Below are 12,158 nucleotides of genomic sequence, written 5' to 3' on the forward strand. Positions count from 1 at the left end.
GTAGACACAGTTTTTCGCATATTGGTGAACATCTGTCCATCTTTACTTCTGAAAAACTCTGCCTCTCTAAGATACTCTTTTTATATACAATCATGTTCCTGATCTGTTGCCAATTAACCTCCTGCTGTTTCTTTTTAGTAACACTTTTCTGAGACGTGTTGCAGCCATCAAATTCAAAGTTACCTTATTTTTTTTCTAAAAATGGTACATTTCCTCAGTTGAAATATTTGATATGTTGTCTCTGTTCTATTGTGAATAACAGATGTGTTTATGGGATTTGCAAATCATTGCATTCTGTTTTTATTTACATTTTACACAGCGTCCCAACTTCTTTGGAATTGGGGTTGTATAATTACAGTATAAACTGAAATATACAATATAAAACTTAACCCGTCACATCTGCTTAATGCATTTATCCAAAGCAACTTACAACTGAGACAGTATATAACCAAGCAGTTGAAGGTTAGGGGTCTTGTTCAAGGACTATGGCAGTTTGTTAGTGATAAGATTTGAACTCATGACCTTCTAATCTGTAGCTCAAAACCCTAACCACTGAGCCATCACTTCCATCAACTAAAATTACTAAAAAATACTAAACTGAAGTTTATTTTTTTTTACTAGCATATAAACTTATACCAAAGAGGGTTTGTGTTTGCTTAAAAATACACTAAAATAAAGGGCACAAAAGCTAACCACTAATTTGCAGATATTAACTAAAAGAGAATCGTTCTCACTCCTACCTAAAAGGTTAGATATCCCATTATGCGTTGCTTTTTCTGCTATATTACTGCTAAGCAGTGCATTGCCCAATCATTTACAGTAAAATCCTGTAAAAAAAAAAAAAAAGGTTTTAGAGAAGTACTGTACATTTATAAATACTGAAAGAAATACTGTACATTTACAGCAATTTTCTTTTACAGCGCACATGTTGGTATTGGACAAAAAAAAATCCTTTCACAATCCAATTGGGTCAATATTTGCAATTTATTTGGTATTTCTACAAAACCTCTTTATAAAAAATGGAACAGAAGAGAACGCTAGTCTGTAACCTTTACATCCAACAGTGCATTCATTTCAGTAGCGGTGTGAGTCAGGAACAGTGAAAGAATCCTCTGAATGTTTTGATAGCACATAAGCCTTCTGTACTGTCATATAAAAGTAGATAATGTGGCACACAATATGTATCCTGCAGAAAAAAAAAATTCCTATGTTCAATGGATGATTGATTATTTATATAATATTAGATATTTAGGAACTTTGTCACAGTATGGGGCATAATAACTGCAAAAAAAGTAGATATACATTGCCTAAAGTTATGTACAGTGTGAGTGTAGAATGTGAAGTGTTGAAGGTTGTACAGTGTATCTGCATGCAGCGGCTGCTCTTCACTAAATGTTCTAGCCTTGGGTGTTCGGTGTCACGTAGCTCAACGAGGCAGGCCGCAGCTTCATCTCAGTAAATGGGAGGGAGACGTCCTTGCCCTTCCAATCAATCCACACCACTCCCTGATAAATACACATAATACACAGTGAATATACAGTCTGTTCAGTTTTCTTAACCACAAACACACCTGCCACTTTTCATAGGTTAACCATGTAAAAGACATTGCATTTTAAGGTGCTGATTTAAAGTATTAAACTGTGCATAAACCCTGTCTAGGTACCATTAATCAGAATTTAGCACAAACGTGGAATTAATATGAAGTTAACAGGTAGTTTGGACTTGGATATTGGATAATCTATTGAAATTACTGTGCACTAATGCATCATGTAGTAAGTGAAAGAAAATTAAAGGATGGAGTTTATCTTTAAAACATAAACAACTAAAGGAAGCCCTTGAAAGTCTAATGAGCTTGTGAAGTTGCGTGATAAATGAGGATTCTCTTTCAAACAAAACCTCAGTTTGACTGTAGACAGATAATACACACTCATGGTCTGCATTGAACCAAACTCCTTTTCCCTTGGACTACTAATGTGTATGTTTTGAGATTTTCATTATGAATAACGCACGGTTATTCAGACCTTTACAATCACCAGGTACATGTTATATTTTATTCAACACAATTTTATGTATTTGACTGCTAATATTGTGCAATTATAACCTTACTATTATATTACAATTCTTGATGCTATACAACTTTCTTAGTTGTTTTTGGAACCATTCTTATAGACCCATTAAAAATTATTTTACAGTTTGATGTGTAACATAAAGTACTAGCATCATATTACATCCATCCATCCATCCATCTTCTATACCGCTTATCCTATTCAGGGTCACGGGGAACCTGGAGCCTATCCCAGGGAGCATCAGGCACAAGGCGGTGTACACCCTGGACAGGGTGCCAATCATCATATTACAGTACATTTTATTTCTAAAACTATATAGGTTTAATGTTATTGAAAACTCAAATTCATTGATTATTGTAAACACTGATACAGCAAGTAACTGCTATGTTAAACACCAGTTCTTGAAAAAAACCCCCAGAATATATAGTATTGATAAAATGAAATGATTTCATCTGTCTCCTGCTTCTACTGTAGTCAATTTTATGAGCATCCATCAATTTTTGTAGAGTAATTAATGTAAAACTTGTTGTCCAGTGTATCTATGTGTGATAAATAAACCATTATCTATAAAGACTGTATATTCTTATGCTAAGCCCATGACTCGGATTAAATCAGAATTTCTGGTTTATACCTGGTCCATCGAGAATTTGGCATAGGCACCATTGAGGTTGGCTTTGTAGCAGTTCTTGTACCACCAACCTCCCATGTATTTCTTTGTACAATGGCCACTATTAGTGCTGGGTTCCTTGTCCTTAGTTGAGAAAGGAGAACCACTGTGGTATTTCAAGGAATCCCCTGCAAACAGACACAAACAGTAAATTACACTACATCCCACCTCTTTCATGTGTATATCCCATTCTCAACACTCCTCTTACCAGCTGTGCCAGAGTATCCAGACAGCTCAATCGTGTAGTGGTTCACCTCCGACCCCACAGAGAAGTTGGAGTAATGAGCGTAGGCCGTTTCATTTCCTAAACGCAAATCGATGCGCAGGCTCATTGGTTCCATGCTGGTCAGAGCATGAAGGACGTCATTTCCTGAAATAGGACAAAGACGGTTAGAAAAGCTAAGAGAGGAAGATGATACAACGTAATCAAAGCAACGTACCAAGCCAAAATTCTGCACTCATTTCTCCAAAGCCTTTGCTATAATCTTTCCAGTCTCTGAAGAAATCAGTAGATCCATCAGCTCGCCTCTGGAATACCTAGCAAATAAAAAGACACAGTTTTGTCAATACACTTTTGAATTTTAAACATATGAGGTGGTAGAGAATGCAACAAACAAACTATTAAGCAAAACTGAATAGTCAAACCTACTGTCCAGCCTCCTCCATCAGTCTCCATATCACAGTAGACCCACACTGCCTCTCCATCTTTGCCCTCAGGGTAAATCTCAGCCTCTCCTGACTTCTTCATGCCATTCAGCTGCACCTTGGAGCATTCGGCTGGGTATGGGTAAGGCAATTGCGCTGTAGAAGAAGAAGGTAGAGACCATGGCAGACTTAGAGGAATCATACAGGAAGCCAGGGTTTACAGGAAAGGGTGACCAGCTAACCTGTTGTAAATCCAGTAGAAACGACACTGATGTACTGCCCCTCAATTTCTCCATCTACTTTTACAGTGTAGTGAGAAGATGCCACCAGATCAGTTAACTCGTACTGGGTCACATTTGGACTCAGGATCACCTCCTGTTCATGTAAGGAAGTCAAGCTGTGACTAATATGATAACATTACAGTATTTCAAAGCTCAAGAAATCAAGTGGTCATTTGGTAAATGGACATGTTACTAGGATACAGTAAGCACGTACATTTATTTAAGGTAGAAATAAAAGAGCTATAATATAAGGGTTATATACTACATAGCCAAAGTTTGTGGACACCTGACCATCACACCCATATGTGGGATTTCCCCAAACTGTTACCACAAAATTGAAAGCACACAATTGTATAGGATGTCTCTGTTTGCAGTAGATTTACAATTTCTCTTCACTGGAACTAAGTAGCAAATCTGTTCCAGCATGACAGTGCCCCTGCACAAAGTGAGATCCATGAAGACATGGTTTGCCAAGGATGGTGTTGTAGAACTCGAGTGGTCTGCACAGAGCCCTGACCTCAACCCCATTGACCACCTTTGGACTGAGTTGGAACGCAGACTGCACCCCATACTTCCTCACCCAACATCACTGCCTGACCTCACTAATGCTCTAGTGGCTGAATGAGCAGAAATTCCCACAGCCACGTGCCAAAATCTAGTGGAAAGTCTTCTCAGAAGGGTGGAGGTTATTTTAACAACAAAGTGGGGCTTGACGAAATCTGGAATGGGAATGTTCTCAAAGAAGATATGGGTGTGACGGTCAGGTATCCACATACTTTTGGATATATATATATATATATATATATATATATATATATATATATATATATATATATTTCCAGTATACTTACCTTAATCTCTTCTCCAAACTGGTATGTAAGTCTATAGCTTCTGAAAGTTAAAGGAGTGGTCTTCCATAAAATCAAAGCTGAATTCCAGGTGACTTTACTAGGTGTCACTACCTGAAACGTTACTCCTGAAAAACATTTTTTTTTAAAAAAAACATGATAACGTACAACTCCACCAAGTAAAATAGGCAGAAGAAAATAATTGCTGTGGTGGGAATACAAGACAGTAACGTCAAAGCAATTTAAAGGGAATCTAGATTTTTTATTTTTTAAATCCACATTTTTGGAACGAGTGCTTTGTTTCCAGTTCAATAAACACTCACCTTACTCCTCACTAACTACTGAAATCTGGCTTTATATGTTTAACATATACTAAAGTAACAATGAAGTGCATCTGATTTTTACTAAACTTACTTTTTAATGCTCTGTGGATGACGGCTAATTATTTAGAGGTTCTGACTTACCACTTTTTGTTGTGAAGGTTGTGGAAACAGAGCTACTCTGGAGACTGTTGATCTGGCTCATGATCTTTACTGCATAGAGGGTATATCTTTGTAGACCTCGGAGCTGGTGCTCCACAGAAGTGCCAGACAACATCACTGTCACTGTCACATTAGGAGCTATAAAAATAGAAATATACTTAATTAGATACGGAATCAATCAAGATGTGACAGCTCAAAACACCAAAGAGGAACTCGACTTACATCTTGTAGAACCATAACTGAGGATATAATGATCAACTTTAGCTTGAGCAGGCTTCCATACCAACAGTGCTTTACTGTCTGTGACGTTCACAGCCTGGAGGTCAGTGGGAGAGTCAGGTACTAGAAAGGAGAAATGGATGATTACTAACAGTAAACAGATGTACAGTAAACATGTAAACTCCTGGCATACTGTATACCTGTAACAACTGAGGCTGTGGTTGCTTCACTCTCTATTGCTCCCATAACTGATCTGACACTAATTTCATACCGGGAACCAACAGAGAGCATGGAAATGAGAACATGCGACAACTGTGAGTCAACAGACATGGATCCTGTCACTCCTAAAAAGTAAAAGTATACTCCATGTCACAAATCAATGCATTTATAAACATGTAAATAGTAAGTGTTATAACCCTCTACAGTACCATTTGCAGAATTGGTGTATGTAACTTTGAATCCTGTTACTGTGCTTTTAGGTTTGGTCCAAGACAAGGTGAGAGATGTTTCTGTAATGTTGCTGAACAGCAGTTCTGTCGGTGGTTCAGGTGCTGGGGGAGGACACAGAAAGTCAGGGTGAGGATTGTTACAGATCAATGGAAAAATATCATTTTAATAACAGTGCTTCAAAAACCTTATCTTTCATTCATGTTAAAAAATGCATGGCATTTACTTAGAATAGAACATGACAAATTCATTCATTCATTCATTCATTCAGTAACTGTTTTATCCTGATCAAGGTGGATCTGGAGTCTATCCCATGAAGTATAGGTTAAATATAAACCTAACTGCAAATCTTAATTATAAGAAGCAATTTGTGCAGGAATTTACCATTTACCTATATGTAAATTTATGATTAAAATTTTACATTTAGATTGATTTATATTTACATTCCATATTTAAAAAAATTGTGCTTAATACAGTAATGAAATATAACATTTAATATGTGTGAACATTTAATACCTTTAAAAGTTTATGTTAAATATTAATGTATAATGGAAACAAACTTTAAATAGTAATTGTAAATATTTAAAAGGTTTAAACATGGCGACATTAAATATTAGAGATGAATTTTTTTGGCTGTTTTTGTTGATTCGAGTCATTTCGGTCTGTTCAGTTAAATGATTATTTCAGATTCATTCACATTCATATTGCTGATGTTTCTTATGTTAAATCTCTCTAAATGACTGAAAAAAATGCCATAAAATAAAACACACCCCTTATATTGCGATATTCAGATGATCTCCAAAATAAGAAAATAGTTTATAAGTGTAGAAGATCTTTGTATAGAATGTTGGACTCAGATATAATAATAATAATAATAATAATAATAATAATAATAATAATAATAATAATAATAATAACAATATTGAATTTTTATATTATTATATTGATAAATTTTGTTCAGAGCATGTTTGCTCAAGCATATTGTTGTTACTTTTAACCAGTAGGTGGCACTGGCATGAAATCTGTTGTATAGCCTCAGCTCATGATCCTGAAGTGGCCTACCAACGTTTGTGTCAGTGCACAAAGTCATACAGCCTCACTTCCTGTTTGGCGGCTTCACCGTCAGATTTGTTGGCCCATTACAGGCATACCTTTTAGAATAGAATTTTTTTTGATAAAATTTTTTTTTTGTAGGCGGAGTAGCAAAAAAACAGTTTTGGACAAAATCCAAGATGGCAGAAAATCAAATTAGGTGGAAATTGACGTCATAGGGTGCGTTGCACTAGTCTCGACCCAGGGAATGCAGGGATCCAGGGATCCAGGAATCCAGGGCTTTTACATTTTGGACACATGGTTAAAAAAATTCTGACCATAAACGTACTTTCAAATTAGGTAGTTTGACCCGATGGTGATGCTAGAGTGTTGGCAACACCTATGGTGCTAGGCCCCCTAATAATAATAATAATAAGAAGGAGAAGAAGAAGAAGAAGAAGAAGGAGAAGAAGAAGAAGAAGAAGAAGAAGAAGAAGAAGAAGAAGTTATAATGAAAAATGTACTTCCAATGTACTACCAGATGGTTTTATGGGCTACCATAGACACAATAGCCAGAAGAAGAAGAAGAAGAAGAAGAAGGAGAAGAAAAGGTAGAATAACAACAGGGTGCCTATGCGCCTTTGGTGCTTGGATTCCTAATAATTAAATTTTTTCTACAAAAACATTATAGATTAACACTCTTTTAAAATGCACCAATTTAAGGTCCATTTAAGAGATATTTACGTTCATAGGACTGAAAAGATTAATTGCCTTGATCTGTAGTGCAGAAGAGAAAGTATGTTTATTTACCTGTGGAAACAAACAGATGGTGAACTTTGGATTGTACATGAGGCCCAGAGCTGATCAAGGACACAGAGTACTTTCTCTGTGGTCGAAGATTCTTGAAATGATAGGAGCGAGCACTTCCCGCAAGAACCTGTGAGAACGTCTCAGCAATCATTTTATCAGCTTTAGCATTGTAGAATTTAGATGAGGTTCTGTTTGATCTATATACCTCATCTGCCTTTATATCACCACCTTTGCGTTTCTCAGCTTCCTCTGCATCATCCTCACTGCTTCTTTCTGACCAAGCTTCCTTCCTTGTTACTGTGAAATTCCTGAATAATCCCAGAGGAGCTTTCCACGTGATAACAAACCCAGTGGCAGTTATGTTGTGAACCTCAACTGGTATGATGTCAGTTAATTTTGTTGTCCTGTCAACATGAGTTTTAGGAATTGTGCTATTTTTTAAATCACTGTTTACTTTGTTCAACCTAGATGCATCTGCTTTGTGACTGTGGTGCAAACTCTTGCCTTTTTCACTGGTGGTAGTTGCATTTACACCTTTCTCTTCTGTTACAGATATTACTTTTGTGACAGCTGTTGTCTCATCACCTTGTAGAAACTTCTTGCCTTTCTCGTTGGACTTTTTTACATTTACATTGTCAGCCTTTCCCTTCTGAGATGACCCTTCTTTAATAAGTGTGGTGTTACTCTTGTAACGCTTCTTGTCCTTATCAGTGAAAGTAGTCACATTCAGATATTTTTCCATTCTTTCCTTTTCAGTTGTAACGTCATTAAGAACTTTTGTCTCATTGCGCTGTTGTAACTTTTTTATCTTCTCAGTGGAGGTTATTACACTGTCTAGCTTTGTCTTTCTAGACGATTCATCTTTATGAAGTGTAACATTGCCCTGGTGTATCTTATTGTCCTTTCCAGTAGAGGTCATTGTGTTTACGAGTTTCTGTGCTGTTTCCTTTCCTAACTTCTTCCTTTTCTGACCGAAGAAACATTCTATCCTTTTTCCAACAATTTTTTCTTTACGAGGTATGACTTTGCTCTGGTTCTTCCTGTCTTTTTCAGTAAAATTAGTTACATTTAGATGCTTGACATTGCCCTGGTTTAGCTTCTTGTCCTTTTCAGTGGAAGCAGTCACATGTACATGTGTTAACCCCTTTTTGCTTCCAGATGTTGCTTTTTTTTTAGGCGTTGTCTCATCATCCTCTAGTAACTCGATGTCTTTGTTATTGGCAGCTGTAGCATTCTGAAACTTGTCTACTTTTCTCTTTCCTGATGAGCCATCCTTAGGTAGGTGGTTGCTTTGACGCAACGTCTTGTCTTTATTAATGGAAATAGTCACATTTGAAAGTTTTTCCACCATTTTCTTTTCAGATGATCCTTCTTTAGGTTGTGTGATGTTGCCCTGGCTTGGCTTTTTGTCTTTTTCAATGGAAGTAGTAACCTCTGAGTGTTTTCCCACCAATGTCTTTTCAGATGATCCTTCTTTAAAAAGTGTCACACTGTCCTGGCTTGGTTTCCTGTAAGTAGTAACATTTGAGTGTTTCCCCACCAATGTCTTTTCAGATGAGCCTTCTTTAAAAAGTGTCACACTGTCCTGGCTTGGTTTCCTGTCTTTTTCAGTGGAAGTAGTAACATTTGAGTGTTTCCCCACCAATGTCTTTTCAGATGAGCCTTCTTTAAAAAGTGTCACACTGTCCTGGCTTGGTTTCCTGTCTTTTTCAGTGGAAGTAGTAACATTTGAGTGTTTCCCCACCAATGTCTTTCCAGATGAGCCTTCTTTAAAAAGTGTAACACTCTCCTTGATTGGCTTTTTGTCTTTCTCAGTGGATGTAGTGATATTTAGAAGCCTTTCCAAAACTTTCTTTTCATCGCCTTTGTGTTTCTTTTGATCTTTTCCTTTGAACTCTTCTGTTGCATTTGCATGCTTCTCCAACTTTTGTTCTCCAACAGTTGTTCCTCCTTTAGGATCCTTCATAACACTGTCCTGGGATTGCTTTTGGTCATTTTTAGTAGAAGTAACAGTTGACAAAATTGACAACTTCACTTTTTCTGGATTTGTTTTAACAGTTTCATTTGCTGACTCTTTAGTACTTTTTGCCAGTTTCATTAAAACTTTTAACGTTCCATTAGATTTCTTCACAGTGCTTTGAGTCACATTATTGCTCAGAGGCAAATCTTTGTTCAATGGACTTTTTCCGACAGTTGCTGGACCTCTTCCTTGCCTTTCCCCTTTGTCCTTTTTAGTTATTATTGTATTGTTTGCCTTCGATTGTTCCTGGGCTGATGCCTCTTGTTTGCCAGTGCTACTATCAGAGGACAGCTTATTTTCCTTGTTAGCACCTGTGAAAATAAAAATTGTATTTGTCATTAAAAGTGTATTACCTTCTAAAAAACTACAGGTCTGTTTAACCATCATGTGTCTCACCTTTGCTGCAGTCAATGCCAGTGAAACCAGCCTGACATACACATTTTCCATTGACACACTTTCCATTCTTGTTGCAGTTATTTGGGCACTGTACTCCAGAGCAGATGGTGTCTATACACAGGGGCAAATTCTGTGGTTTGAGTGCAGCAGATTTATTCATGCTTCATTAGAATGGCGCTATACAATATTCATGTACTGCTAGCAAACAAACCTTTATCCAAGGCACTCCATAAGGCTCACAGGGGATTTTACTCATTTAGCATGATTCTCTTAATTACTAATCAGCTTGAGAGTCAAGCAATTTCTTTTCCTGTGTTTCCTGTTAATACTGTGGTCAGAAATGAAAACATTTCTCATTGGCATTGGTGAAGAGGTGTGCAGTGGGATTTCCAATCCACTTTCATCTAAAACTGAGCTTCCCATAATATCTCACAAACACAATAATTATTATAATTGTAGTACAAATAAAATTATTATTCAATACTACTACTACTACTACTACTACTACTAATAATAATAATAAAAACACACTCGCATTTCTTTATGCTGTGAACTTTAATAGGCAATAATGTTATAATTGTATAGAGGAAAGTGTCATTCTGTCTACATTAGTCATTGAACATTTACCTCTATCTACCAAATAATGGCATATTTGATCTCCTTCCCTGCGTTTGTAGCACTGCCGCTAAAATATTCCAAATAAATCTATTAATAAGTGACAGAGAAGACAGAAAATACATTCACTGTAATAGGTGTCAGCTTGCTGATCATTTCTACCACGAAATAGTGGTAGATTAGTGAAATCTAAACTGCACAGTATCCACCTGGTGTTTAGTTATTTGTTATGCATATTCATATGTATAATGTATTCATCTCAGCCTAGATGTTTTAAAGAATTGTACTACTTTTCACCAGGTTACCACCTGCACTGATTTATATACAAAATTCAGCATATTTATACTTATAGTCGAATGCCTTGAGTGGTTTTTGTTCAAAATGCATTCAAGTGACGCATACGTATTTAAGACATCTTACACTTTTTCTTCAAAGCTGACATTTCCTTTTCCAGGATTTCTACTCGATCCTTCAGTGCAGCCATCTGAGCCTCACAGCCTCCAGTGCAAGAGCCTGACACCAGGCTGATGTGGTGCGTCATCACCAGAGGAGAACCTGGCTTCAATCTCAGCTCGGTTTCTTGCCCTCTGCTGCTGTTGACCATGTCTTTCTGAGGCTCCTTCTGAATGCAGCCTTCAGTGATGACAACTTTGATGGGCAAGCTTGAGGAAGGCTTGTCTTTGGAGGTTTTCTTAATACTAGGAGTCTCAGGAGGCATTGCTGTAGAGAACAGTGTCTGACTAACATTACTGATTTTGGGGGGAGGAGAAAGGGTTGGAGTTTTTTGTTTGATATTCAGCAGTGTAGTGATAGTATGAGGTGCTGCTTTGGTGGAATTTTTTTTCTCGCCTACTGAAGCTTGAAGAGGCTTGTCTTTGGAGGTTTTCTTAATGCTAGGAGTCTCAGGAGGCATTGCTGTAGAGAACAGTGTCTGACTAACATTATTGATTTTTGGGGGAGGAGAGAGTGTTGGAGTTTTTTGCTTGATATTCGGTAGTGTAGTGATAGTATGAGATGCTGTTTTAGTGGCATTTTTCCTCTCACCTACTGAGGCTTGAAGAGTAGGAAAAGGTGTTAGTAAGAAGAGGAAAGACAGGAAGATGAGCATAATGAGTGGACGTCAGGGGAACAGTCAGTGCTTTTGGTGGAGGTCAAAAATCTACTCTGATTATACAGTTTTAGAAGAATTAAATCCTGATACTGGTTTAGATATTGCTTCCCAAATCTTATGTATTACCTGAAAAAGAAAGACGGCCTTTTAGAATATACAAGCAAGAGTGATTTATCAAAATATATACAGTATATTGATAACCATAGAACATATTGAATCCTTTATGGGCTGCCACATGATCCAAAAATCCAAAAATCCAGAAATGCAAAGCCAAAGCTAAAAATGTACTCTGCGTACCTTACAAAAATGTTGATGTGTACAGAAGAGAGGAATGAGGTCAATATTGGATATTTAGCATGAAAAAAACCTGGCAGCAGGACTGTACTTAACAGAGCTACACTGTGTACTCAGGTTCTGAAGGACGGTAATGTCTTTGGCTTGACTCTTATATAATCTTTGGAATACTGAATGATCCCAAGCGCAATTGCTAATAAACTGTTTTACTAGAAATAGCTCTAG

At 37.0% G+C, this 12,158-nt stretch overlaps 1 protein-coding gene across 1 annotated transcript; it reads right to left on the reverse strand.

Annotated features, from left to right (window-relative positions):
- Positions 1–370: 370 nt before the first annotated feature.
- Positions 371–10,227, reverse strand: tnxba (tenascin XBa). Its single transcript, XM_053627397.1, has 14 exons — positions 9,914–10,227; positions 7,703–9,828; positions 7,498–7,624; positions 5,637–5,759; positions 5,409–5,552; positions 5,212–5,331; positions 4,972–5,127; positions 4,511–4,635; positions 3,621–3,753; positions 3,383–3,534; positions 3,174–3,270; positions 2,942–3,103; positions 2,698–2,861; positions 371–1,505 (listed from the first exon to the last, which is right to left on the reverse strand). Exons 1-14 carry the CDS (start codon positions 10,071–10,073, stop codon positions 1,398–1,400), a joined length of 3,897 nt encoding a protein of 1,298 aa, XP_053483372.1. The 5' UTR covers positions 10,074–10,227; the 3' UTR covers positions 371–1,397.
- Between the last annotated feature and the right edge of the window lie 1,931 nt (positions 10,228–12,158).

This window comes from Ictalurus furcatus, chromosome 1, assembly GCF_023375685.1.
Source record: "Ictalurus furcatus strain D&B chromosome 1, Billie_1.0, whole genome shotgun sequence".
NCBI classification, from domain to species: Eukaryota; Metazoa; Chordata; class Actinopteri; order Siluriformes; family Ictaluridae; genus Ictalurus; species Ictalurus furcatus.

Excerpts from the sequence above, each read along its gene's own strand:
- tnxba (XM_053627397.1), bottom strand. The coding sequence starts at position 10,073 with ATGAATAAATCTGCTGCACTCAAACCACAGAATTTGCCCCTGTGTATA. Across the intron at positions 4,636-4,971 it reads AACCTTCACAACAAAAAGTG|GAGTAACGTTTCAGGTAGTG; the intron begins GTAAGTCAGAAC and ends AATGTTTTTCAG. Across the intron at positions 1,506-2,697 it reads CCAAATTCTCGATGGACCAG|GGAGTGGTGTGGATTGATTG; the intron begins GTATAAACCAGA and ends TGTATTTATCAG.